This window comes from Impatiens glandulifera, chromosome 2 (assembly GCF_907164915.1).
Source record: "Impatiens glandulifera chromosome 2, dImpGla2.1, whole genome shotgun sequence".
NCBI lineage: Eukaryota > Viridiplantae > Streptophyta > Magnoliopsida > Ericales > Balsaminaceae > Impatiens > Impatiens glandulifera.
This window is the reverse complement of record NC_061863.1, coordinates 24,193,630-24,221,485: the sequence shown is the minus strand read 5'-3', so window position 1 is coordinate 24,221,485 and position 27,856 is coordinate 24,193,630. Positions and strand designations below refer to the sequence as shown.

The 27,856-nt window shown below is 33.5% G+C and overlaps 2 protein-coding genes, 1 long non-coding RNA gene and 1 pseudogene across 3 annotated transcripts; 1 reads left to right on the top strand and 3 right to left on the bottom strand.

Moving 5' to 3' along the window:
* The first annotated feature begins 1,369 nt into the window (after positions 1–1,369).
* LOC124927829 lies at positions 1,370–2,726 on the top strand. Its single transcript, XR_007098436.1, has 4 exons — positions 1,370–1,453; positions 1,759–1,884; positions 1,978–2,241; positions 2,335–2,726. It is a non-coding gene; the product is annotated as an uncharacterized LOC124927829 (long non-coding RNA).
* A 325-nt stretch (positions 2,727–3,051) lies between these two features.
* LOC124927934 lies at positions 3,052–4,755 on the bottom strand (annotated as a pseudogene).
* Positions 4,756–5,070: 315 nt separating this feature from the next.
* Positions 5,071–8,226, bottom strand: LOC124925442 (protein trichome birefringence-like 24). The gene is made up of 3 exons (XM_047465442.1): positions 7,839–8,226; positions 7,478–7,761; positions 5,071–5,934 (listed from the first exon to the last, which is right to left on the bottom strand). Exons 1-3 carry the CDS (start codon positions 8,074–8,076, stop codon positions 5,161–5,163), a joined length of 1,296 nt encoding a protein of 431 aa, XP_047321398.1. The 5' UTR covers positions 8,077–8,226; the 3' UTR covers positions 5,071–5,160.
* A 13,935-nt stretch (positions 8,227–22,161) lies between these two features.
* Positions 22,162–23,279, bottom strand: LOC124927701 (uncharacterized protein At4g26485-like). Its single transcript, XM_047468157.1, has 3 exons — positions 23,209–23,279; positions 22,540–23,016; positions 22,162–22,465 (listed from the first exon to the last, which is right to left on the bottom strand). Exons 2-3 carry the CDS (start codon positions 22,983–22,985, stop codon positions 22,183–22,185), a joined length of 729 nt encoding a protein of 242 aa, XP_047324113.1. The 5' UTR covers positions 22,986–23,016; positions 23,209–23,279; the 3' UTR covers positions 22,162–22,182.
* Between the last annotated feature and the right edge of the window lie 4,577 nt (positions 23,280–27,856).

Below are 27,856 nucleotides of genomic sequence, written 5' to 3'. Positions count from 1 at the left end.
TAGCACAAACGGAACACGGTAAAAATGTTTAAGATAACTGTAATTTCACAAGTCTAGGAGCAAACGAGAAGATTTTTTTCATATCATTAAATAATATATTGTATCTATTCTATTATGATTGTATTGTATTCTTATATTATTTAAGTGTAATTTTTAGCAAATAAGATTACCAACTTACAAGAGAAAATGGTTAAAGAATTTGTCCTAAAATCCCCTGAGCCTGGTGACAATAACATCTAAATAACCCACAAAGAAAAATGCGTGATTGTGACATAAGGGTGGGGACCCGATGGAAGGTAATCAACTTGTTGTGCGTGTGAGTTTGATGATTCTTGTTGTAGTTACACTATTGTTCTTTTCTAGTGCCTATGGCAACTATATGGGAAATTTGATAATATAACCCTAAAAAGAAGGAAAATTTGATATTTAACCTCCATAATAAAGTTTTTGTTTTTTAACCTTTTTTTTAAATTTTTTCCAATTTTACCCTTAATAACCTTTTTACTTTTTTTTTTTTTTTTTTTTATTATTTTTTTTTATTTTTCTTTCTTTTCTTTTCTTTTCTTTTCCTTTCCTCTTCCCCGCTTTCCCTTTCCCCCGACCGAGTTACACTTCCCCTTCTTCTTCTTCTCCCAAGCCGGGATCCGCTGCGCACGACAACACTCGACTCCCAAGATCGCCGACTCCCCCTCGAGCCCAAGCCCCAGCCGGACGCTCGCCAACCCCGGCGACGCTGAGCTTCCTCAGGTTTTTCACATTCTATTCTTCCTTTCTCGTTCTATTCCTAAATGCCGAACAAACCTGAATGTTTAGTTAGGGTTCACCTGAACAAACCTGAATGCTTAAAAACCTGATTACTTTTAGAGTTTTAGTTTAGGGTTTAGTGTGGCGTGGGGCGTGGGCGTGGGGGGTGGGCGTTGGGCGTGGAGGGTGGGCGTTGGGCGTGGAGGGTGGGCGTTGGGCGTTGGGCGTTGGGCGTTGGGCGTGGGGGGTGGGCGTGGGGGGTGGGCGTTGGGCGTAGGGCGTAGGGTAGGCGTGGGAGTTGAGCGTGGGGAGTGGTTTTGAGTGTACAAGCATTTTGAGAAGTCTTTGGCTATCTGTCCTTTATGCATTGTGAGAATTTGTTGATTATCATTGCTTTCTTATTTAAGAGTGATAATAATTTCAATTTTTTCCCTCTCCCTAAAACTATGTTCTTAGAAGCTGTTTGTCCTTTATGCATTTTGTGTATACTTAGAAGCTGTTTCTGTTCTTCTTCAGCTCTGGGTGATGCAAAATATAAGGCAAGAATGATCTTACAATAATTTTTTACTGTTATCGTTGAGTTCTGCAGAGAGTAGGTTAATTCTTGTTTGCGTGTTTGACTCCAAATATTGTTGAGCCTTTTACTGCTCACTATGTGTTTGCCCTGGGAGTTGCAAGGTTCTTGAGTTGTGCTCATTGGGTTCTCTAGGTTTGCCTTGAACTCTTTTTTTGTATATGCTGAGTTAATCAAAATCCAAATGTGTGATTATCGTGCAATGGATAGTAATATTGTATTATGTTGTCATCTCTATCTTTTGTGTCCTCTGATAATTTGTTAGTTGACCTACCTTAAAATATGTCAATTTGAGACTTTTAGGCAGGAAGCATTAACCTGTCGTTATAAATTTAACAATTTCTGTAAAAAAAATGGAATATGCCTGACATGAATTGAAGTAAAATGGTTGATTTGAAGTCTTTGTGTTGCAATTAGAAGGATAATATTTTGTTTAACAGGTTTTGGATACTCGAGGTCGGCTATTGACAGCTTTTGGTTATGGATTATGGCCTTCTATGGTTCTTATTTCAGAGATTGTCCAAACATTCATATTAGCCGAACTTATGATATTACTATGCCAAAAGGTTTGATCTCCGCCAGAATACTCCTTATTTTCTTCCAAATTGGTTAAGTCTTGCTTGATTCATTATTTGTCTGTGACATTCTTTAATTTGCAGTGTTATTGGAAGACAGCTTGTATTACGTCTTTCCTCAGGGGTCGTTTGATGGGGGCAAGTTTCGACTCTGGATACTTCTAGACTCGATTATATAAATTTTTTCACTATTCATACAGTAGTTTGAATTTATTTAGAGCCAAATCTCTCAAACTTTGTATCCTCCAGTTTTAGGAAACTTGTAAATTTTGAGTAACAAGAATCTGAAGATGCAAGAGAGGCCCCTGCCAGAAAGTTGTTTGCACAGCTTGATAAGGACGCAAACAGGTTGTCTGATCTTTCTTGTTCATTTCTTTCATCATTGTGCTGTTATTAAAACCGTAAGAATCTTACATAATAAACTTACTATTTTTGGTGTAGATACTTGTCGGACATTGAATTGGTACCGGTCATTGGAAAACTTCATCCATCAGAGCGTTATTATGCAAAACAACAGAAATGATTGCAGGCTGATTCGGATAAGGATGGAAAGTTAAGCTTGACAGAAATGATAGATAACCCCTATGTGTTTTATAGTGCTATATTCAGCGAGGAAGAGGAAGACGACTTTGAGAATCATGACGAGTTTCGCTAGTCTTCACACGACACCGACAGAACTTTGGTCTTCTCTAGAATTTGAAAAATGTTTGTAGGATAAAACAGGTACACTATCATTCATCATTGGCTGTAAAACTTTGAAGACTTGATACTTATTTTTATGTAAGCAATTTGTATTCTTATTTATTGAAGAAGAAAGCATGTATGTGAGTTCATTGATTTTATGAAAATGATAACTTTTTTACTCTATTAATATTAATGGTTAACATTTTAACAAAATTGACAGCATTTATTTAAAACCTACAGATAATATCACAGCTTTTCCCATTCAATAAGGAAATTGGCATACGAGTAAAATAATATAAGTTTGAACTATGTATATTGAGCAACAAGAAAAAAATAATAACTTAAACATGACTACCTTGCTATATACATCTTTTAAGGTGCATTTGATGGGGACTAAAAAACAATTCTAAGCATCAAGTGTAGCCATTATAATTAACTTTCAAGACAACATGACTAATGTACTTTCGACTTCTTTTTTTCTGCCAAAATAACACATTCAAAATATGATAAGTGAAGACAGTTGAATAATATTACGTTCTGCCAAGGAAAATGTAATTGAGATCTTCCACTGTTAGCCCGGTTGCAGATGCACCAACTTGATCTTCACCAAAGGCAGATGCAACCATTTTCCTCTTCTCGTCCTGTGAAATAATAGGTTAAGAAGCAAATTATTTGAACTTCCAAACCAAAACAATCCCAAATAGGCAAAAATCTCAAATATGATGGGTTAAGAAAGCACATATAAGAAGTTACCTGGAGAGTCAAAATCCGATCTTCAACCGTGTCTTTAATAGTTAGGCGAAATAATGTAACTGGCAGCGTCTGTCCAATTCTATGAGCTCTTTCAATTGCCTGGTCTTCTGTAGCTGGATTCCACCACAAATCCAAAAGGATAACTTGACAAGCAGACACCATATTCAACCCAAGGTTTCCAGCCTTTAGTGACATCACCATTACCGTTATCTACAATGTAACAATTGAATGCATACGATTGAATATCTATTTCACAGACATCAAAATATTGATTGGTAAGAAAATTATTGAAAATTTTTCAGAAACCTCAGCCCTATCTCTTGAAACCTCCCATAAAGCCTCCTGAATTCTATATCAGACTGGTCCAGTGCATGGCCAACCAAATCCAACATGCTTGTCCACTGAGACAAAATTATTGTCTTTATTGGTCTTCCAGCATCAGAAGAAGAACTACCCAGGTATTGGATCTTCGGATCATCAATCATTTCAGAAGGCTCTGTCTTATGACGTGATTGAAGAATGTCGAGAACAACCTTTATTTTAGCTGAAGTGAAATCGTTCTTCATGACATTAGATGTCTCTCGAAAATGGGATTTGTCCACAGAATCTCTCTCAGTTTTTTCTGAAATACAATTAATTAAGGTAGCTTTGGAGAATACTCTGTCGGTACTAAGTTGCTTTTTGCATCTAGGGGCAGGACATGTGTTGTCATCTCCAGTTAAATATTCTGAAACACACTGATAGCAAAATATATGCCCGCATACTGTTACAACCGCATCCTCAGATGGATCCTATAAAATAATCATAAGGCAAACATAGTTTTAGGGAGAGGGAAAAAATTGAAATTATTATCACTCTTAAATAAGAAAGCAATGATAATCAACAAATTCTCACAATGCATAAAGGACAGATAGCCAAAGACTTCTCAAAATGCTTGTACACTCAAAACCACTCCCCACGCTCAACTCCCACGCCTACCCCACGCCCAACGCCCACCCCCACGCCCAACGCCCACCCCCCACGCCCAACGCCCACCCTCCACGCCCAACGCCCACCCCCCACGCCCACGCCCCACGCCCACCCCCCACGCCCACCCCCCACGCCCACGCCCCACGCCCCACGCCCCACGCCCCACGCCCCACGCCCCACGCCCCACGCCCACGCCACACTAAACCCTAAACTAAAACTCTAAAAGTAATCAGGTTTTTAAGCATTCAGGTTTGTTCAGGTGAACCCTAACTAAACATTCAGGTTTGTTCGGCATTTAGGAATAGAACGAGAAAGGAAGAATAGAATGTGAAAACCTGAGGAAGCTCAGCGTCGCCGGGGTTGGCTATCGTCCGGCTGGGGCTTGGGCTCGAGGGGGAGTCGGCGATCGTGGGAGTCGAGTGTTGTCGTGCGCAGCGGATCCCGGCTTGGGAGAAGAAGAAGGGGAAGTGTAACTCGGTCGGGGGAAAGGGAAAGCGGGGAAGAGGAAAGGAAAAGAAAAGAAAGAAAAATAAAAAAAAATAAAAAAAAAGTAAAAAGGTTATTAAGGGTAAAATTGGAAAAAATTTAAAAAAAAGGTTAAAAAACAAAAACTTTATTATGGAGGTTAAATATCAAATTTTCCTTCTTTTTAGGGTTATATTATCAAATTTCCCCAACTATATATATAGATAAGGCACTATTGAATAGCTTACAACAATTTTACAAGTGCATAGTGGTAAAATACCTAATAGGGCACAAATTAGTTCACTTGAATGCAAGATAACTCAAACCATTGATATGATAATACTACTTTTGTTACACAGATGCCATCAACATCAAACAGCCTGAGATTACATTCTTCTACCTATTTAGTACCATCTCCATAATCACATCGTTCCACGAATCAATCGGACCAGGCAAGCACCAATGTAGACAATCGCTACCGACCTTCGCGTTTTCATCCTTTGCAAAGGGTTGGAAATGCCTGTAAGGCCCCGGGTGTCCATCTGGTCTCGTCAAAGTGAGCTCGATTAGATCAAGGAGTTTAAGATTTATACCCTTCTCCAATGCTCGAGCTTCAGCCTCTGCAAATTCTTCAAGTTCGACATCACGCAGGATTTGAATCAGCTCGTTTAGCTTATACTCGCCTTCCTTAGCAGGCTCCGTTCTTCGGCAGCTCCCACCTGAAAACCACTGCCCGTCCTCGAAATGATCTGGAGTTGTTGTTCGGTAAAAAATCATGCCTTTGTAATTTGATTCCAAGATGAAGTTAAATACGCTCTTAAGGACCTGTCGATAAGCGGAATTGTAGCCCATGGATTTTATTTTCTTGTTGGCACAATAATGGCAGCCTGAAACGGTATTGTTTTCATAGTAGATTGCGGTTTTTATGAACCATTTACCGCTTGAGAAGATCATGTAGTCCCATTGTTGAAATTGTTTGGTCCATGTTTGGTCTAGTTTGTCAAGCTGCAGCTTGATTTCAGATGTAGAGATACCGTCGTTGTTCTCGAAAATGGCCGCTTTTACTAGAAAAGGCGACCAAATAACCGAGACAGTGAAGTTGTGGGAGGGGAAATACCACCTTTTCGATTTATACTCAGAATCGTGGTACACTTCAATGGCTTGCTCAACCTAAAGTCAGGGGAAATATTTCAGTTCTAGTTGGAGAATTAAATGTTCATAAAGATTAAAGTATTTTGCCAAATGGATAGTGTTCTTAAAGCCACGGAAATATACAAGCCATTGATAAATGAAAGGGATACACTCCGGTCCCTTAACTTAAACAAACGTGTCGATTCAATACTTGAAAGTTCTTGATTCTTCTAATTATATATATATATATATAAGTTTAAAGACAACTTAGTTACTTCCAACATATTGGTGACAATTTATGCTCATCATAAGGTACTTGATGTTACAAGATGAAAAATGTGTAATGATGCTTTAAAATGAGAAATGTGTAATGATTCCTTAAAATGAGATCATGGGGCACTTGGTTTAAAAAACAACACTTTGAAAGTATTTTAAAACTGAAAACATAAGTTATGGTGACACGGAGAAGTCTAAGATTAGGCTCGTGATTTGATGAAAGAAAATTTAAATATTTCAAACTAATCCACTTAGTCCCAATCATATGACATTTAAATATATAGTCTTAGTTAAAAAAAATTATAATGTAAGATAAATAAGTCGTCAATCTTCTCAAATTGTAGTCTACTATTAACAACATAATGAAAAGTTGTATTCTCGACCCTTAGTTTTCTCCGCTCTTAAGTTTTCACAAATATATTGTGTTATTTACGTGTTTTCTTAATTATTACTAGCATATTTAATTTATATCGAATATTATCATATCTGTATTCTTTATAAGAATAACTATGAGAAAACAACCATAATCAAAGGCTGCGATCAATGTAAACCTTTATATATCCAAATCATTTAAAACTTAGAATAGACTAGTAGTGAAGTGATTTTTAAGATAAACATTGTTTATTTTGTCCTGGGTTCGATTTTTTCTAAAGGGTATTTTTTTTTAAAATTTCTTACACTATGTTCTTCTTTTGAAATAGGAATTCGAGGCTAGATGCGAAGCCCCTAAAATTTTTTCATTACATAATGTTCAAACCTTTCTAACTCTAAGTATCCTGGTCATCATGGATATTAAACCTACATTTATTGGTAGAATCTCTAAACTGGGCAATACCAACAGCACTTTGACTGCCTTGAAAGTGAACAAATTTTTGATGTTGAATATGAAATAGTTGTGGAAAGCCTAAACACTTTTTGTTTATAGATCTAGATCTGAATTTGGATCCAAATAAGAAACAGTCAATAAAATTCCAAGACTAAATTATGTTTTCAAACGTGATCTCATCTCATCTCATCTAAATCTACAAAAGAGAGTGATGATTCTTGTTTGAGTTGGTTCTTTAAAGACATGCTTTAAAGAGATTATGGGTTCTAACTAACATGTCCAATTCCAACAACTTTATTAATACAAATTTTAACATCTAAAAAGTTAAATCATTTTTCTTTTCATGACCATGAGTGATCAATACAGTTTAGATGATACAGGGACCATGACCCCACTATAATTTAGGTACTTTCACATGAGAATGACTCTTAGAAGCTTTGCTAGCATAAGAAATTAAGAATTACAAGAGAAAATGCTTACTTTGGAGAGAATGCAGAGTAATGACTGAACATGATTCCGAGTAATAGAATCACCAATTAACGCCCAAGATTTATTCCTCATCATCTTCAAAAATCTCTTTCCATTAAAAGCAAGCAAATTGCAATCTCGAGGCTTCCATTTCCAATAAAGATAACCAGTATCAGGTCTCCCATTCATCATACAATTCTGATGGTTTTCAATTAAGCTACAACTTTCATTTGTATAAGCAGGACCAGCAATGTTCGGGATCCAATCACCATTAAACAGATCACACTTCTTTGTTTCTGATTCACAAACATTAAGCATCATCAGATTCAGACTAGTTCTAGTGAAACATGTGAGTTAAAAAAAGATGTTTCACCTTCAATAATAGAGATCTGATCTGGGTTTGCAGGTGGATCAAAAGTAACCGCTATTGATTCTTCTTCTTCTTCTTGAAGAAAAGGCGTTTCTTTTTCTGCAATAGATGGTGAAGGGTTTAATCTTGGAGAGAAAACCCTGAAACCCACACCGATTAAGAGGATGGAGATGACAATCTTAGCAAGAATGTCTGTGTGTTTGTGAAGAAACCAACACCCAGAATGCCCATTTGCTTTCATTTTCCCCTTAATCGATTGTACTCTGTCACTATAATCTTATCTCTCTCTCTAATGTGGTGATGTCTTTAAGAATCTAGCCATTGATAAGCTGTAAATCCGAATGGGTCTTAGCTCAGTCCCAACCAGCCGACAATGAGCATCACTCATTCTCTCTCTCTCTCAGGTGGATTTTATGGGTTACAGATTTTGAGTAAAAAAATTAAATCGGTTTTAAAATTGAATTACTAGCTTCTTTTGAGGACAAAGAGAGAATAACTGTCTTTTAAAATTGAATTAGTAACTTAATAATGATGCTAATTAATTCTTAAGTTAACATGGATATTAAACACTATAAATAAATGTCGAAGACAAAGAACTATAGAACATTGATTGGAGTAAGCGGTCCCACAATTCCTTTGTTATTTTATACTTATTTAATCATTAAAGTAAATTTTATTTTTTTATTTCTCTCATAAATTCTTTCCTCTTTTAAGAAAGGTTGGTTTTCTTTTCTTTTTAAAAACAAATATGGTTTGTTAAGTCCTATAAATACAATTTAAAAATATATTTGTTTGTATATACAAGATTCATAATTAAATAATTAAATTGTTGACTTTTGTTCTCTTATTATTCGGATCAATTTAATTGATTGAATTGGTTTAACTGATTTTATTTGTTTGTCAAAAGCATTATTATATAATATAAATATACTTAATATTTTTTAATAATAACAATAAATAAAATGTATCTAAATAAGTTTAACATAAGATTTAGGGGCGTAATAAATTCGGTCAAGTTGTACACTAAATGCACAAACAAACTGTTAAAATCGGTTTACGTTTGTTTGTCAATTTGGTTTGATCGTTAGACCATCTCCAACTGAAAAATTAATTTTTAAACTCATTTCGATATAAATGTCTCATCCAACAATAATTCTTCTCTAACCGAAAAACTCATTCTCAAACCTAAAATAATATTATTATAATATTCTTATTTACATCAACTTTTGTAACTTTTTAATATTACCTCATATATTTTACAATGTTATAAATTATATCACAATATTTTAATATTACCCTATTATTTTAAATTTGTTTATAAATTAATTAAAAAAAATTATTAATGATTCAAAAATTATAATTAAAAAACTAAAATAATATTTTTTTAACATTATTATAATTTTTTTTTAACATTATTGTCAATTTTGAACATTATTATAAATTTATGTTATATAAAAAATATTTCATAAATGAATGAAGTTATATAAAATTATATAAATAAATTAAAATAATAAATTATATAAATAAGTTTGATGTATAAGATATGCCTAAATTAAGTTTAGGGGTTGAATTAGATGGAGATGCTCTTAAAAAAAATTGGTTAGGTCGGGTTAATTAGTTTGATCGTTTTTATTTGTTTCTCAAAAAATATTGTTAAATAATATAATTATACATTAAAATAAATTGTTTGAAAAAAAAATGTATCTAAATAAGTTTAACATAAGATTTAGGAATGTAAGCAATTCGGTCAAGTTGTACACTAGATGTACAACCGATTTCGGTTTGTTGGTCATTTTGTTTTGATCGATTAGAAGATGTTAGGTGGAGTTAATTAATTTGATCGTTTTTATTTGTTTATCAAATAAATAGTTTTAAATAATATAATTAATTATACATAAAAATAAAAATTGTTTTGAAAAAAATAACAAAGTTTAATAACTTAATTATTACAAAAATATTTAGATATTAATTATAAATGGTAACTAAATTAACTTAGATTTTTTTAAAAATTTTTTAACTATTATTGTTTGTTCAGTCGATTTGACCACTACTAAATCAAGTAACCAAATCTTTGGATTAAGTTTGATAATTTTATCAATTGTTAAGGATTTGATTTGGTTGAATTTTAGATTATTTAGATCGGATAGATTTGGACGGTGATTGATTTTGTTTACACTCATATCTATCAAACTTATAACTCAATAATAGAGTCCACAAGATCATTTGACTTAACCTTCACACTTATGTATTCCTAATATTTAATTATATAAACCTAATTTTTTTTCAAATAATTTAGTATTTACATTATAACGCACAATTCATTTTATTAGAGTAAATATATTGAGTTGTTAATTTGCAAGACCATCCGTTAAAAAAAAAATCTTTTAAATTTAAAAAATAAGATTAAAAATATCAAGATTAAAAAGATTTATATAATAGTTTATTATAGTTTAATGGTTGAACTTAACTATTAAGAGAAGTTTAATTATTAACACTTATCCCATTATTGTGTAAATCTTCTAAATTTTAAATTTTAATCGAATTTATTTGGTTCAATATATTTTTTTTACATACTTAAAATATATGAATGGTGTAAAGTTAATAATCATGGAACTCAAAAGTATCATAATTTTTTTAAGACAAAAATAAGATAGAAGTAGATAGTATCATATTATTTGTAATTTTCTTTCATTTATTTTAAATTTGGAAAGTACAGACCCCACTACTTTAACAAAATTAAAACCTTTTTTAATGGTCTTTTCTTTTATTTATATTGATCCCCATATTGTGTACCGACATGACACGATATTTTGTATTTTTTACATTCCTTATGTAAAAATAATTAAACTTATAAACTTATGTAATATATATATATTTCAAATGAGATCATGATTTAACTATAGATTTTATTTGTTAAATAATGTTTTGATTTAATTTGAATAATTTTCTTTATCAAATTGAAAGAAAAGAAAAATACTCATTAGGCCTGACATGAAACTTTTATATACTACCTAAGATATGTTAGAGAAAAAAATGATTTATTTTAAAGACAAATTTAAAGGAAATAAATATCTTGAGTTAATAATATAATTATTTTTTAAAATTTTTATAATAAGTTTATCGTAAATATGATTTAAAATATTTAAAACAATATTTATATGAAGTCGATCTTGAAATCTCACCGTCATAACTGATTGACACCAACCGATTATCTAATCTTATTGGAGATGGTCCATATGGATATGAATATTCATTTTAAATAATTCTAATTTTTGTTTTGTAAATAATTGAAACAACTTAATAGTTCTTAGACTTTTTTAAAATATTCATGTACAAGTAATAAACTTTTTAATATTTAAAACTAATTTAGTACTTCTAAAATAGAATGTAATTTTTATGCAAGAAGATTATGAGAAAAATATTTAAGTTGGTGAGTATTTATCAAAAACTATTAATGGAGGTGATAAATGTGATGCGTTAGCATTGGGAGGATATCATATAGTTTCTACATCAATTCTTTTATTTAATTTGAGTATTTATTATTATTTAAGAAAAATTATATCTTCTTAGTTTTGACTCTTTAAGTTGTTCAACTCTTCAAGTGGTTCATTTCTTATATAGCATTTTAGATTTGGAGTAAGATATTATTTTACTTTCGAAATTTCAAGAATAGATGAAAGAAGATTTTTTTTCCGATATAAACTAAAATATAAACTAACTTAATGTTAGGAATTAAATGTCCCAAATATAATATATTTAAAAAGATTTAAAAAAAAAACAAGAATACGAAAATATACAGATTTATAATTGTTCAATCAAAATAGTTACGTCCACTTCAGTCTTTCAGCCGCCACATAATTTCATCATGAACAAAAAGAATACAAAGTTTTATTTCACACTGTTTATCTCTTTGATATTATATTTACCACAATAAAATTATTTATAACAACATATTTATCGGGTAACTTTAAGATAATAAAATCTAAACAACGTTTATGCCTAAACACAAACTCAATAAATTCTAATTAACTTAATTATAGTTTATAATTACATCACAACTCAACAATCTCTTATATGGAGACTAACTTCATCATCTCTCAATCGGTATTGACTCTTTATCCGGTGTCTTAATTAAGAAGACAAACTAAAGTTGTGCAGAACTTCAGTTTCTCGTTTGTCACAATTTTCGTTTGCATATCAACTTGTACGACCTAAAATACGTCCCTTACAAACTTTGACATTTTCTATCTGGCTTCGTTTACGAATTGCCATCTATTTTTAATTATTGAGAAATTAGAAAAATATTTGAGTTTAAACTTTTTAGCTTTTAGGTTTTTAGCTTCCCCTTTTGTTTTTCAGATATCCGTTATTGGTTCAGTGATTTTCCTTTTTTAGTGCACTATAGCATTAAATATTGATCGATAAAGATCGAACATCTTTAGTAGAGCAGGTTAGCTTTAGGATAACTTCTGACAGGACATGTATCACCGTTCAAAGTTGCCTTCATTGTTGTAGACACCTCTATTGACGTCATTTTGGAACCTCATGACGATTGTGTGTTGGCTTTGACTATTGGATCTTTCTAAGAACAGATATGAAGATATGAAACTCTGGAAAATAGATATTTGTTAAAGAGGAAAAAGTCTTGAGAATCTTAAGTGTTGTATATTCAACATTTACAAACAATCCTTATATAGGAGTAATTAGCCTAGAACCCTAAATTGCTTATACATACAGGCCCAAACCCATCAATAATTAAATATATCCTAATGGTATAAAAGACAATATAATAATATAATATATTATATTGTATAATATAATAATATATCAATATAATATATTATTATATTATATACACTAACAACAATAAAGGTCTACAACTTTCAATTTTCTGACAATCAATGCTTAAACTCACAATCTCCCCCATAAGCTTGATTTGGTTCGAGATTCTTCACACCGAGCAGCTCTCGCATCTCTGCAAATTTGACTCTTGTTAGTGCCTTAGTGAGAATGTATGCACGCTGCTCTCTAGTGCTTGCGAACTCTACAACGATCTGTCGATTCTCGACGCATTCACAGATAAAATAGAACCGAGTGTCGATGTGTTTGCTACGTCCATGAAACATCGGGTTCTTCATTAATGCTATTGCGGACTTGTTGTCAGCATAGAGGGTTACCGGCCTTGGCTCGCATCCGAGCACCTCGCTCAATAAGTTTCTTAGCCAAAGTCCTTGGCACGACGCTGTAGTAGCTTCCATAAACTCCGCCTCACATGAAGATAAAACAACAGTTCGTTGCTTCTGAGATTTCCACGTGATCAGATTCCCGTTGAGATAAACACCATCCCTCTAGTACTTTTTATGTCATCTATGTCACCGACTAGGTCGTTGTTAGTAAAACCAACGAGTTCTTCAACTTCTCATCCTCTTCTTAACTTAATCCCATAATTCGTCGTTCCCTTCACGTAACGAAGAATGTGTTTTATTGCCTGCTGGTGTAGAGTGGTAGGCTTCTCCATGTATTGACTCGCTATGTCAACTACATAAGAGATATCAGGTCGAGTGTGCGTCAAGTACCTGAGACACTCGATGATACGCCTATACTCCTTCGGATCCACTAAGCTTCCTTCCACATCCTTTCCGAGCTGCAACTTTGCTTCCATATGATACTTGCTAGAGTTACAATCCTCCATTGCAAACTGTTTCAACACCTTCTTCACATAAGCTTCCTGCTTCACCTCAATACTATCTTTCTTCTAGTCTACCTCGATACCAAGAATTAACCTGATTGTGTAATGTTTCGTCACCAGTGCAAAGTTCTCCTCAAAATCATTACCTTGCTTCTGCACATAGCCTTTTTCTACCAATCTCTCTTTGTGCTTGAGAATGTTTCCTTCACTGTCTCTTTTAAACTTGAAAACCCACTTTAACTCGATGGTCTTGTGATCGGGTGGTAAGTTAGTGAGCTCCCATGTCTTATTCTTCCTGATAGACTTGAGCTCTTTGTTTATGGCCTCATTCCACGACTCTTACACTATCGCCTCGTGATATGTTGTTGGCTCGTCGGTGGTGAGTAACAACAATTCATCAAGATTCATCTCTACTAGTGGTGCCTCCTCATAAACATCTTGTAGGATTCCGAACTCCACGGAATTTTGTACGAGCTTGTTATTGTTGTTGCACCACTCCCACTTCTTCTCTTCCTCGAATATGGCATCTCTTCTCACATAGATTTTACCGCAAGCTAGATTAGGAAACTTGTTCACCTTGCTTCCGTCTTCGAACTTCACATTTCCGGTAATTTTCTCGTCGAGCTCATTGAGCTTCTCTCGATGGCCCGTCATATGGTTACTTGCTCCATTGTCAATGTACCACACATCGGTGTGATTACACTCATCGCCACTTGCGAGGAGTTTCTCCATGACTTTCTCTTTATTGAACAACACTACATCTGGTTCCTCGTTGGATGGTTCTTGCATGAACTCTTCAAGGTTTGTCTTCTCGTCTCCCTCAACAAACATTAATACTGGATCCTCATCATAGAAGCTAGTGAGGTTTGCAACATCGTCTTCAGGCAAAGCTTTCGTCACTACTTCAGCAAACATTAATGCTGGCTCCTCATCATAGAAGCTAGTGAGGTTTGCCTCACCGTCAGACCTATTGTTAGGGCACTTAGACGCGTAGTGCCCATAATTTTGACAAGCGTAACACTTCACTGTGTTCTTGTCTTTGCGGGGTTTGGTATCTTCTTGTCGAGGTGAGCTCTCTGCACAACCTCGCCCTTGACCTTGCCCTTGCCCTTTTCCACGACCTCGGTTATCTCCACCGTTGCCGCTACGACTCGATGATCTAGAAGAAAAATCGGCTTCTCCATTTTTCTTCATTCGTGACATTCATTCATCATGCGTGAATAATAGATGCTCCTCCTCTTGGTCTCCGTATCCGCGAAGTCTCTCCTCGTGGACTTTGAGACGACCGACGATCTCCTCGACAGTCATATTCTTGAGGTCACCAAATTGCTCGATCGCTGTAACGATCTCCATGTATGTTTGTGGTAAGGCTGCAAGGAACTTCTTGACGATGGAGATCTCCTCCACCTTCTCTCCCAACGAGCGGATACCAGTCACAATGGATGTCAATTTCATGGCGAAATCATCCACCGATTCCCCATTCTTCATACGAATCGCCTCAAATTGTGTCTTCAAGGTTTGCACTTTTGCCTCCTTGACTCTCTCCACTCCAACATGCATTGTCTTTAGCATCTCCCATGCTAGCTTGGCGGAATCCTTCTCAACCACCATGAGAAGAACATCCTTAGGGAGTGCTTGATAGATGGCGGCGAGAGCCATTCTATCCATCTGTTCGTCGACATCTTCGAGCATCACGGCTTCCCACACTCCTTGTGCTTGTAAGTTTACCCGCATCTTCAATGCCCACACCGAGTAGTTACTCTTCGTGAGTAACGGATATGAGAGCGTCCTTCTCTTCCAATCTTCATTGCCGCCACATCTCTGGTTGATCTTGTCGACGACATGTTCTTCAATCTAGCTCTGATACCAAATGTTGGCTTTGACTATTGGATCTTTCTAAGAACAGCTATGAAGATATGAAACTCTGGAAAATAGATATTTTCTAAAGAGAAAAAAGTCTTGAGAATCTTAAGTGTTGTATATTCAACCTTTACAAACAATCCTTATATAGGAGTAATTAGCCAAGAACCCTTAATTGCTTATACATACAGACCCAAACCCATCAATAATTAAATATACCCTAATGGTATAAAAGACAATATAATAATATAATATATTATATTGTATAATATAATAATATAATAATATATCAATATAATATATTATTATATTATATCGCTAACAACAATAAAGGTCTACAACTTTCAATTTTTTAACAATCAATGCTTAAACTCACAGTGTGGTTCTCTAAAGCCTCTCCACTCGTCGTTTGAAGAAAAGATACTTTCAGTTGGCAGCAAAGGGAGATAAACAAGTTTTGGGTGAACACTTAGGCTCATAGATGGAAGATCGTGACACGAGATCTTCTACAAGTTGTAGCCTAGTTTGTCTTCGTTAGTTTGATAGGTCGCACGAGACAAATGGTGGCTTGTAGCTTCGTCATTCCTCATGGGAAGTCTAAGTGTCCTTCTTTTTCTATCGATGCCCTATTTTCGACTTATTTTGTGTTTATGGGTTGACTCACGAGATGCGTCGATTTTGATTTTAATAGAATTGAAGCCGAGTTTGGTGTGATGATTTTGATAGTTTATACTCTCGGTTTGGTAGCTTATAGCCTTGATAATGAGAACCCAAGCTGTCACATGATATTTTTCCTTTAAAAAGAACATGTCGTCGACAAGATCAACCAGAGATGCAGCGACAATGAAGATTGGAAGAGAAGGGAACGTGATGCTCTCCTATCCGTTACTCACGAAGAGTAACTACTCGGTGTGGGCATTGAAGATGCGGGTAAACTTACAAGCACAAGGAGTGTGGGAAGCCGTGATACTCGAAGATGTCGACGAACGGATGGATAGAATGACTCTCTCCACCATCTATCAATCTCTCCCCGAGGACGTCCTTCTCATGGTGGTCGAAAAGGATTCCGCCAAGCAAACATGGGAGACGCTAGAGACGATATCATACATGTTAGAGTGGAGAGAGTAAATGAGGCAAAAGTGCAAATCTTGAAGACGCACTTTGAGGCGATTCGTATGAAGAATGGGGAGTAAGTGGATGATTTCGCCATAAAATTGACATACATCGTGACTATTATTCGCTCGTTGAGAGAGAAGATGGAGGAGATCTCTATAGTCAAGAAGTTCTTTAGTGCCATACCGCGATCGAGAAATTTGGTGATCTCAAGAATATGTTCGTCGATGAGATTATTGGTCGTCTCAAAGTCCACGAGGAGAGACTTCGCAGCTACGGAGACCAAGAGGTGGAGCACCTATTACTCACGCGTGATGAATGGATGTCCCAATTTTTCTTCTGGATCATCGAGTCACAATGGCAATGGTGGAGATAACCAAAGTCGTGGTTAAGGGCAATGTCGAGGGCGAGGTCGTGGAGAAAGCTCACCTCGAAAAGAAGAGATCAAGCCCCGTAAAGATAAGAGCACAATGAAGTGTTACGCTTATTAAAAGTATAGACACTACAAGTTTGAGTTCCTTAATAAAAGGCCCGACGATGAGGCAAACCTCACTAGCTTCTATGATGAGGAGCCATCATTAAAGGTTTCTAAGGGAGTGACTGATGCGTTTCCCGAAGACGACGAAACAAACCTCATTAGCTTATATGACGAGGAGCCAACATTAATATTTGTTGAGGCAATGACGAATGCTTTGCCTGAGGATGAGAAGACGAACCTCGAAGAGTTCATGCAAGAATCTTCCAATGAGGAACCAGAGGTGGTGTTGAACAATGAAGAGAAAGTCATGACGAACCTTCTCGCGAGTGGTGATAAGTATAATCACAACGACGTGTGGTACCTTGACTATGGAGCAAGCAGCCATATGACGGGTCATTGAGAGATGTTCAATGAGATCGACTAAAAGATCACAAGAAATGTGAAGTTTAAAGACGGAAGCAATGCACACAAGTTTGTTGATCCAACTTGCGGGAAAATTTGTGTGAGCAGAGATGCCGTGTTTAACGAGGAGAAGAAGTGGAAGTGGTGAAATGACAACAACTAGCTCGTACAAAATTCTATAGATTTCGGAATCCTACGAGATGTCTATGCGGAGGTACTAATAGTAGAGATGGACGGTGATGAATTGTTGTTTCTGAACACTAATGAGCCAACAACATATCACGAGACGGCAGCTGAAGAGCATTGTATGAGACCATGAAGAAAGAGCTTGAGTCCATCAAAAAGAACAAGACCATAAGAACTCATTAACTAACCACCTAGTCACACGACCATCGGGTTAAAGTGGGTATTCAAGTTGAAAAGAGACAGTAAAGGCAACATCCTCAAACACAAAGCGAGATTGGTAGAAAAAGACTACGTGTAGAAGTAAGGCATTCACTTTAAGGAGACATTTGTATATGTGGCGAAAGATGACACAATTAGGCTAATTCTTGTTTGTCACGGCTCACCGTGAATGGGAGATCCATCGTTTGAATGTCAAATCATCATTTCTCAATGTTGACATCGAAGAAGAAGTCTACGTCGCTCAACTTAAGGCTTCATCATAAAAAATAAAGAGCACAAGGTGTACAAGTTATATAAGGCTCTCTACGGACTACATCAAGTACCAAGGGTGTGGAAAACTTGCCTCACCAAGAGAATGTTGAGTCTCAACTTTGTGAAATGTTCTCAAGATAAAGCTATGTACACGAGAAACCATAGAGAAGAAGTACTCATCATTGGCGTATATGTCGATGACTTGGTCAAGATAGGATCAAGTATCAAGGGCATTGAGGAGTTCAAAAAGCATATGATGAAGGAGTTAAAGATGAGTGATCTCGAGCTACTCTCGTACTACCTTGGTATCAACATGGACTAGAAGAAAGATAACAATGAGTTGAAGCAGGCAGCTTATGCAAAGAAGGTGTTGAAATAGTTCATAATGGAGGATTGGAACCCGAGCAAGTATCCGATGGAAACAAAGTTGTACGTCGAAAAGGATGTGGAAGGAAACTTAGTGGATCCGAAGGAGCATAGGTGTATCATCGGGTGTCTCAGGTACTTAACGCACACTCGACCTGATATTTGTTATGTATTTGGCATAATGAGTCGATACATTGAGAAATCATCATTTCTCAATGTTGACATCGAAGAAGAAGTCTACGTCGCTCAACTTGAAGGCTTCATCATAAAAAATAAAGAGCACAAGGTGTACAAGTTATATAAGGCTCTCTACGGACTACATCAAGTACCAAGGGTGTGGAACACTTGCCTCACCAAGAGAATGCTGAGTCTCAACTTTGTGAAATGTTCTCAAGATAAAGTTATGTACACGAGAAACCATAGAGAAGAAGTACACATCATTGGCGTATATGTCGATGACTTGGTCAAGAAAAGATCAAGTATCAAGGGCGTTGAGGAGTTCAAAAAGCATATGATGAAGGAGTTAAAGATGAGTGATCTCGGGCTACTCTCGTACTACCTTGGTATCAACGTGGACTAGAAGAAAGATAACAATGAGTTGAAGCAGGCAGCTTATGCAAAGAAGGTGTTGAAATAGTTCACAATGGAGGATTGGAACCCGAGCAAGTATCTGATGGAAACAAAGTTGTAGTTCGAAAAGGATGTGGAAGGAAACTTAGTGGATCCGAAGGAGCATAGGTGTATCATCGGGTGTCTCAGGTACTTGACGCACACTCGACCTGATATTTATTATGTATTTGGCATAATGAGTCAATACATGAAGCAACCTACCACTCTACACGAACATGAAGTAAAACACATTCTTCGTTACGTGAATAGAACAACGAGCTATGAGATTCAATTAAGAAGAGGACAAGAAGTTGAAGAACTCGTTGGTTTTACTAACAGCGACCTAACTAGTGACACAGACGATAGAAAAAGCATCGGAGGGATGATGTTTTATCTCAACGGAAATGTGATCACCTAGCAATCTTAAAAGCAACGAACTATTGCTTTGTCTTCTTGTGAGGTAGAGTTTATGGCAGCTACTACAACGTGGTGTCAAGAACTTTGACTGAGAAACTTGTTGAGCGAGGTGCTCAAATACGAGCTGAGGTTAGTAGCCTCTATGTCGACAACAAGTCTGCAATAGCATTAATGAAGAACTTGATATTTCATGTATGCATCAAACACATCGACACTTGGTTCCACTTCACTCATGTATGTGTCAAGAACCGACAGATCATCATAAGCACGAAAGAACAATGTGTGGACATTCTCACCAAGGCACTAGCAAGAGTTAAATTTGCGGAGTTGCGAGAGCTACTCAGTGTGAAGAATCTCAAACCAAATCAAACTTACGGGAGAGATTGTGAGTTTAAGTATTGATTGTCAACAAATTGAAAGTTGTAACAATTTTTATTGTCTTTTATGCAATTATGGTTTATTTAATTATTAATGGGTTTGAGCTTGTATGTATAAGTAATTTAATATTTCTAGGTTAATCTACTCCTGTAAAATGGTTGTTTGTAAATGTTGATATACAACACTTAAAAATTCTTAAAACTTTTCCTCTTCAACAAATATTATTGTCCTTCCCAATTTTTCCAACTTTTTCTTTCTTCATAATTGTTCTTTAAAAGATCCGATAATCATAACCAACATCGGTCGTCGTCATCCCTAACTCTGATAGCTCCGTAAAGAGAGAAAAATTTATATGTGGAGGCATGGTTAGACATAAGCAACGTATAGTTGGTTTTGATTTTGGATAATTATGTGGTAGAGTTGTTGCTTAAGTTATTAGTTAGTAGGTTGATGGTTAGGAATGTTAGGGACTTGAACCGGTGATGTGGTATTATCTTACTACTATCCTGAAGAACCCAATCAAAAGTGGTTTTTCAATTTTAAGGCTCTTGATATTTTTACAGGTTTTGCTTTCTGTTCAAGATGGACCATCAAGTGACCGGCCTAATTTAAGCTTTTCCTTCTAGTTTTCCTCTTTGTCCACCTGGACAGTTCAATAAGGACCAAGCCCACTACAATAAATGTATGCGATTTATCCTATAATTAGATTTATGTAATACAACACGACTATGTTGTAGACGTATGCTTTGGAACATATCTAGAGTAATACGATAGACTTAGATTAGGATATAGGTAGTAAAATTAGGGATGCAACTGTTAGGATATATGTAGTAAACTTAGGATATAGTTAGATTTGTGGAGACTCTATAAAACACAAAGCTAGTCCAGATCAAGAATCTTAGGGATGCAACTGTTAATCCCTCGGCCAACTCAATTTATTTAATATTATTAGAAAACGGGCTTGAGATTAATCCTACCATTTGTGGTTCTTCATCCCACATTCAAAATTCGAGAGGAGATAAGTTATAAGGCAAAGTGACAAACTCGTGCTTTTCTCGTTTTCTTGGCATGGTCTGAAATTAAATTTTTATGAAGGGAGTCGTGGCTTGGCAATCTAAATTACAAAAGTTTGTTGATTTTTTTATTACTAAAGTTGCACTTATAGATGTTGTGGAGGCTCCACAAGAATTAATGGTTTGAAAAAATTCATAATGGAACTTGAGTCGAAACAAGAAATGTACCTCTTATTTTGTAATAATCAAAGTGAATTCGTCTAGCTAAGAATTCTTCATTTCACTCAAAATTGAAACACGTTAAAGTTCGTTATAATTGAATTCATGATGTTTGGATGATGAAATGTTAGAACTCGAAAAGATTCATACAAATGATAATGAATCAGATATGATGGCAAAGGTATTGTCACAAAATAAGTTTGAGTTATGTCGCTCGGTTGTTGGGTTGACATTTCCCTGCAACTAGTTGGTTGGGAGAGTTTGTTGGGTTTTTCCTCCTAGTTTGAAAGACCCAACATGGTGTGCCTTTATTTAGGTCCACATAATATAATGTGAAGACACATTATTTTTATCCATTATTATTAGGTTTTATGGACAACGAGAAAAGAGAGAACAAAGAACATATAACAAATCCAGGTTTGGGTAGCAGCCAAAAAAGATTTTTGTTTGTCGGAGTTTGCACCGTTTGATCGACTTCAAATTTTGACAATTTGTTAATTTCTATGGTTATTTTCGGAACGGTAAAAAATTATTTTTTTTAGGCTTCTACGTTAGTCCTAAAAAAAATCAGAATTGCAGAACATATATTTTTGGTGTTATATGATCTTGATGCACTTGATTTGTGACTCTAGATTGGTTATAACATGAGTGCACAATTACTTGTAACTTTGTTGATGATAGTGGATTGCTAAGTGATTTATATGGTTTCCTGATTTAAACTCTTAATTTGGAATGATTTTTCATGCTAAAATTTGTCTTGTATTGTTGTTTTAATTTTATTTTGTTTTGCTCATTTTTATACATATATAATTAATTGAGAAAATGTTCTGTTTTGATAAATAAATTTTCCCATCAAATTCTTCTTAAAATTCTTCCCATTCTTTCATCGACAAATGAACGAGTTTAACTTAGTTCAGAATTCACGACTCTTCGCTGAATTCTTCAAAGAATAAACATCACATTATCACGTGAAATTCATGAAATGATTCTTACAAAGTTTTCATAAAATAGTAAAGACCATGCATATATGTCAACCATAGAACTAGGTAGAACATTTAGTAATTAGACAAACAATAGTCCAAATGATAATCTGAACATAAGTAGATTATACATTAAAAGAAAATGAAACCAAATAAATGCAGCTAATTAATGAGGCCCAGTTGAAGCAATTCTCCAAATGTAAGTCATACTGGGATTACAATCAAAGTTCTTATCACCCCCAAAGCCATACTTGGTCTCATAACCAGGATAATCATTTAAATTAAATTTTACTTGGCGAAGCAGACAAAGACCTTCTAACGATGCCAATTCCTTAACATTCCACTCCAAATGAAAACCATTAGTCTTGTGTGAAATGTGTATTTCTCCATCCTCCTGTAACATCTTTTTCGCATTCCACAAGAACCCTCTAACCAGTTCTCTATGTTTCCTGAAACAATAAACCCATAATCACAAATTGAATATATAAAGAGAAAGAAAGAGAAAAGTGATTAGATATGTTACTGTAAATTGGATTCACGTGTTTCATTTCTGCGCCTAAACCCGTAAAAAGGGAAGTTATAGATTATGCGATCATATTTGATGAGCCTCAGAAATGAATGACTGGACATGGTTGTAGCGTCCACACGATGCATGACGGTTGCACCTCTGCTTGTCAACTTCTGGATATTTGCTATGGCATTTCTATAGTTACGGTGCAAGAACTCAATAGAATTCAAAGAAGTAGCGGTTATGTTAGAAGAAGAGGAACCAAAAACCACAGCTAAGCAAGCAGAGAATGAGAAATCTCCTTCCCCAACTAACAGTATCCTTTGTTCATTGTTGTAATGCTTACACCAAACAATCTCCTTTTTCCTTCTCAGGTCATTGAAACTGTAGCCTCCGCTTGGATATGTGTGAGATTCAGGTTTCTTGGCTTCACCCCATATATACGAAAGAATCTGCCCCATTTCAGCAATATATACTGATTTTAGTTATTGCCTGCATGTTCAGGAAATGAAGTCATCTAGAGAGAGATGTTCATTGACCTAAACAACTTATGATTCTGATAAAGGGAAAGACAAAGAATTCAAGTCGAGCTTTAGTTGCAATTGTTTATCGCATTTTCGTTAACAGCTGATCAAAGTTATAGAGAGTGAAACCTGCTGTGATGGAGTAGAAAATTAAACAGACCATTGGACATCGAGGAACCAATCGTCATGAGTAATTTGTTTTCTGAAGTAGTAGAAAGAGAAGTACATGTTTGCAAATGGATAAACGTTAAATGGAGAGTAAAAGTGGGAAGGAGAAAAGACTTAAAATATGATGACACAGACACAGTCACAAACTGCATGGTTATTCGTTCCTAGTTGGAAAATCGTTTTATATTCCCAAAGTAGAATAAGATTTAAATAAGTGGGTTTAAATGTGGGCTTTTCCCAGGAATAAAATTTTGGTTTTTTAATTTTGGTAAAATGATGTCGACAAAACAAGATAATATATACAAATTATACAACCAAATAAAAATAAATGCTATAAAAAATGTTGCCAAAATAAATAAAAAATGGGATAGTTGGATGTCAATTGAATTTTAAAATAATAAGAGACTATGTAGACACCACTTTGGGTTGTCTAACTATTAAATCATTTGTGGCGGTTGTTTTGATTCTAAAGACAACGTTGAGAATTAAGGTGTTCGAAAATATTTGGATATCACAACACATGATTTGCAATTGCATTTCTAGACGCCTTAATTCTTATTGATGAATGATGATGGGAAGAGTCGAGTCCTCTCGCTCAAGCTGTAGATTTTTGAATCAAGCGTTCCATATTCGAAATGATAGATAAGAATGAGAAAAATATGAGGTCTAACAAAAAGAAAATGAAGAGGAACTTAAAAGAAAAATGTTTGCTTGTGAGAATTGCTGCTAGAATTTCTCCATAAAAATGAGAAAGAAAATGGGTTAGAGAGGTTTTCAATGGTTCAATGTTTAGTCGTACTACAAAAAATGTGGGTTGATTTGGGTTGGGAGGATCCGAGAGATTCGATTTTAAATAAAGAGACACAGGTGACACGTGTGGTTACAAATTGATTACAAATTGAGTTAAAAGATAAATTCCGCTAATATTCAACTCCAAATAAGAAATTTCAAATTCAAGGGAAATATTTTAATTGATCTTGACCATTCAAATGGTCGTCCTAGTTGTGTATCATCTCGATCCATTTAGACATCCTTTAATTAGTTGGTTACTTAGAGATATAACCATAAGTATTAGGTTTTAAAACTTACACATAATCATCATATGATCTGGTAACTTAGATTTTTTGCACTTTAAAACTTCGCTATAATACACACCCACGAAAATGACCCGTAGGGAAAAAGTGAAAAGTAGAGTATTATCTATTACTAGCAAAAAGTCCGTGCGCTTGCACGAATGTAAGTTAACACATGTATTAACTAAAAAAACATGAAAAAAATCATAAAAGAAAAATTAAATTTTATGTTTTTTTCGTCTTAATAAATCTTCGTTCGGCGAACAAGCACTAAATGCTTGTAGTTGCTACTTAAATCCACCATTCAAATGGATTCCTTTGTGTTATTTTTTGAGATTTTAATATAAATAGATATTATAATAGTTAGTCTAAGTTGTAAACATAAAAAAAATATACGATGAAATAATAAGTAGAATGAATATCGATAATTGGACAATATTTTTTACTACATTTTTTTAAGGTTATAAGGATCGCAATTGACCACAACACAAGGAATCATAAGTTCTAATTTCTTAAAATTTATGACTATAAATATCATTTAAAAGTCCTACAAATTCGTGACTATAAATATCAAACAAAACTCTTATTCATAGTGTCGATTCAATCAAAACTTATCCAAATTAAATTACAGAGATCAATAAATACAATTGAAATCATCATCCGATAAGGATTTAGTGGATCTACACATTCAAACAATAAAATTGTTGTTCGAAATTTCTCTTTTTATGTTCTTGCAGATAATTTCATTTTAAATGGAATAGATGAAAAAGTAATAGAGAATAAAAGGTATAATATCAAAAGGCTAAGAGTTTGGTAACATTCTCAATAAACATCTTATTATTTCAATTTCAAATCACCAAAATATAGAATAATGACAAGAAAAATAAATAAGTTTATTATCAAATGTAAAGACAAATACATATATAAATACCAAAATAATGTAGATAATGAACCACCAGCAATATAACATTAAAGTTAAAATATGTCAAAAAATAATAATAATAAAGTTAATAATAATAATAAAAAAAATAAAGTTCATTATTTATGAATTTACTTATACCACCTAACAATATTTTGTCTGAAATTTTGTAAGATGAAACTCATTTTTTTGTTGTATTAATTTGTTTTATTTGATGTTAATTATTTGGATAAATTATTAATATATTTGAATTTAAGGTTGTAATAATATTTAATATCTGTTAATTTTATTTCCATTAATTAGTTATAAATTATAATGAAACTGAATGATTTATTTTATGCATGGGAGATTATAATAATATTTATTATCGTTAGTGAACATATATATTCAATGTGAGTATATTTTTTTACAATTTAAATCTCCTAAATAGTTTTTATAATTAATATTAATATTTAATGCAAATCTCAAAATAGAACTTAAAGGGTTTGTTTTATTTGATGTTAATTATTTGGACAAATTATTAATATATATGAATTAAAGGTTGTAATAATATTTATTATCCGTTAATTTTATTTCTATTAATTAGTCATAAATTAGAATGAAACTGAATGATTTATTTTATGGATGGGAGGTTTTCAATGTAAGTATATTTTTTTACAATTTAAATCTTTTAAATAGTTTTCATAATTAATATTAATATTTAATGCAAATCTCAAAATAGAACTTAAAGGGTTTGTTTTATTTGATGTTAATTATTTGGATAAATTATTAATATATATGAATTGAAGGTTGTAATAATATTTATTATCCGTTAATTTTATTTCTATTAATTAGTTATAAATTAGAATGATTTATTTTATGGATGGGAGGTTTTCAATGTAAGTACATTTTTTTTTACAATTTAAATCTCCTAAATAGTTTTCATAATTAATATTAATATTTAATGTAAATCTCAATAATTATATATGACTTTTTAGATGAGAATGGTTTATTTTATTTGAATTTATTTATAAATAATCAAATTATTTAGATGAAATATTTAATAAAAAATATTAATATATATAGATGGTAGGTTATATTTATTGAGTTTATTTTTATAAAAATAGGAGTATCAAAAATTAAAATATACCATAAAAATAGAAGTTGCACTATAAAATTAAATTCATTAAAATTAAGAGTATTAAACAAAATACTTGATCTTCAATTATTCCAAGTTAGTGTATACATGTGAAGAACTGAAGATACAAATCTAGAGCTAAACACAATTATTTCAAAATTAAAGTATTTTAAGTAAACAAACATTTAGAAGTACAATAGCTTGCATCCAGAAGTATAATGATCTACAATGGCTGAAAGTACCTAAAATAAACCAAACAAAATCAGGAATTAATATAATAGAAAAATTAAAAAATCTTTTTACAAACGAATTTTATGATAAAATGATCTAAATTTCTAACTTACCAATGCTCACACCTCCAGGCATGATAACACGATTATCACCAAAATAACTTTGCATAATCATGATAACACCATTATCGCCTTGAATCCAATGAATCCATCATCTCCATCAAAACATCAATTGAAATATTAAAAATCAACCTATTAAAGTGATGACTAAAAGTACTTGAAACCAACCAAACAAATCGAGAATTATTATATATAAAGTAAGACTTAAGGAGAGACGAAACATAATAAAGAAGAAAAGTTATATTTCAAGAACTAATAAAAATATATGATAAGAAGTTTAGACTTGAGCTCAAGAGTTCATACCACATTACACAAATATAGATCTTCTTTGAAATAACTGAAAATCTCGTTCTCCCTATGAAAATGACAACATTACGTCAACAAAAACTCAAGAAAAAAATATTCATTGTATCAATAACAAATAAATATCTTTCAGAATATGTATAATCAACAACTCTCTATAACAAATAAAGACCTAAGGGAAGACGATTTCTGATTTCCTGCTAAGAACAAAGAAGAGAGAGAAATAAATATATCTAATAAAGAGAAAATACCTATGATGATGATGTGAATCATTTTGGAGAGAGCATGATTAATATATATAATATTTTAGAAGAGAAATCATTAGGTTTATTTTTAAAATAATTAATAAAAAAATATTAATGTATATATATATATATATAAAAGTAACCGACATAAATAATTAATTATGAAACTTGGTTAATAGAATTGATGAAAAAATATATATTTTATATATTATTAGTGTAATATATATGGTAAGGGAAAGAAAAACAATTAATAAATAAAGATAAATGAAGAGAGAGAAATATATATATATATAAGAAAGAGAAAATACTATGATAATGATGTGAATCATTTTGGAGAGAGCGTGATGCACACCTCCAACATTTTAAATTAAGCGTCATTAGATATATATAGATTTGAGAAGCTCAAATAATGAAATAATTGAACACATTAAATGACAATAATAAATATACATCGTCTTAAATAACATGTAAAATCAACTATAATCTGATGTTGGATATATTAAAAAAAAAAAAAAAGTCTAGAGACAAATTTTAGTCTCATAAGTATTTCAATATTAGCTTTGAAAATGAAATAGAAAGACTCCTTAAACAAGAGTCTAATGTATGCTCAAGATTATATGAATCAAGAAATTA

Excerpts from the sequence above, each read along its gene's own strand:
- LOC124927701 (XM_047468157.1), bottom strand. The coding sequence starts at position 22,985 with ATGGGGCAGATTCTTTCGTATATATGGGGTGAAGCCAAGAAACCTGAA. Across the intron at positions 22,466-22,539 it reads ACACGTGAATCCAATTTACA|GAAACATAGAGAACTGGTTA; the intron begins GTAACATATCTA and ends TTATTGTTTCAG.
- LOC124925442 (XM_047465442.1), bottom strand. The coding sequence starts at position 8,076 with ATGAAAGCAAATGGGCATTCTGGGTGTTGGTTTCTTCACAAACACACA. Across the intron at positions 7,762-7,838 it reads TCAGATCTCTATTATTGAAG|AAACAAAGAAGTGTGATCTG; the intron begins GTGAAACATCTT and ends TTTGTGAATCAG. Across the intron at positions 5,935-7,477 it reads TACTCTGCATTCTCTCCAAA|GTTGAGCAAGCCATTGAAGT; the intron begins GTAAGCATTTTC and ends CCCTGACTTTAG.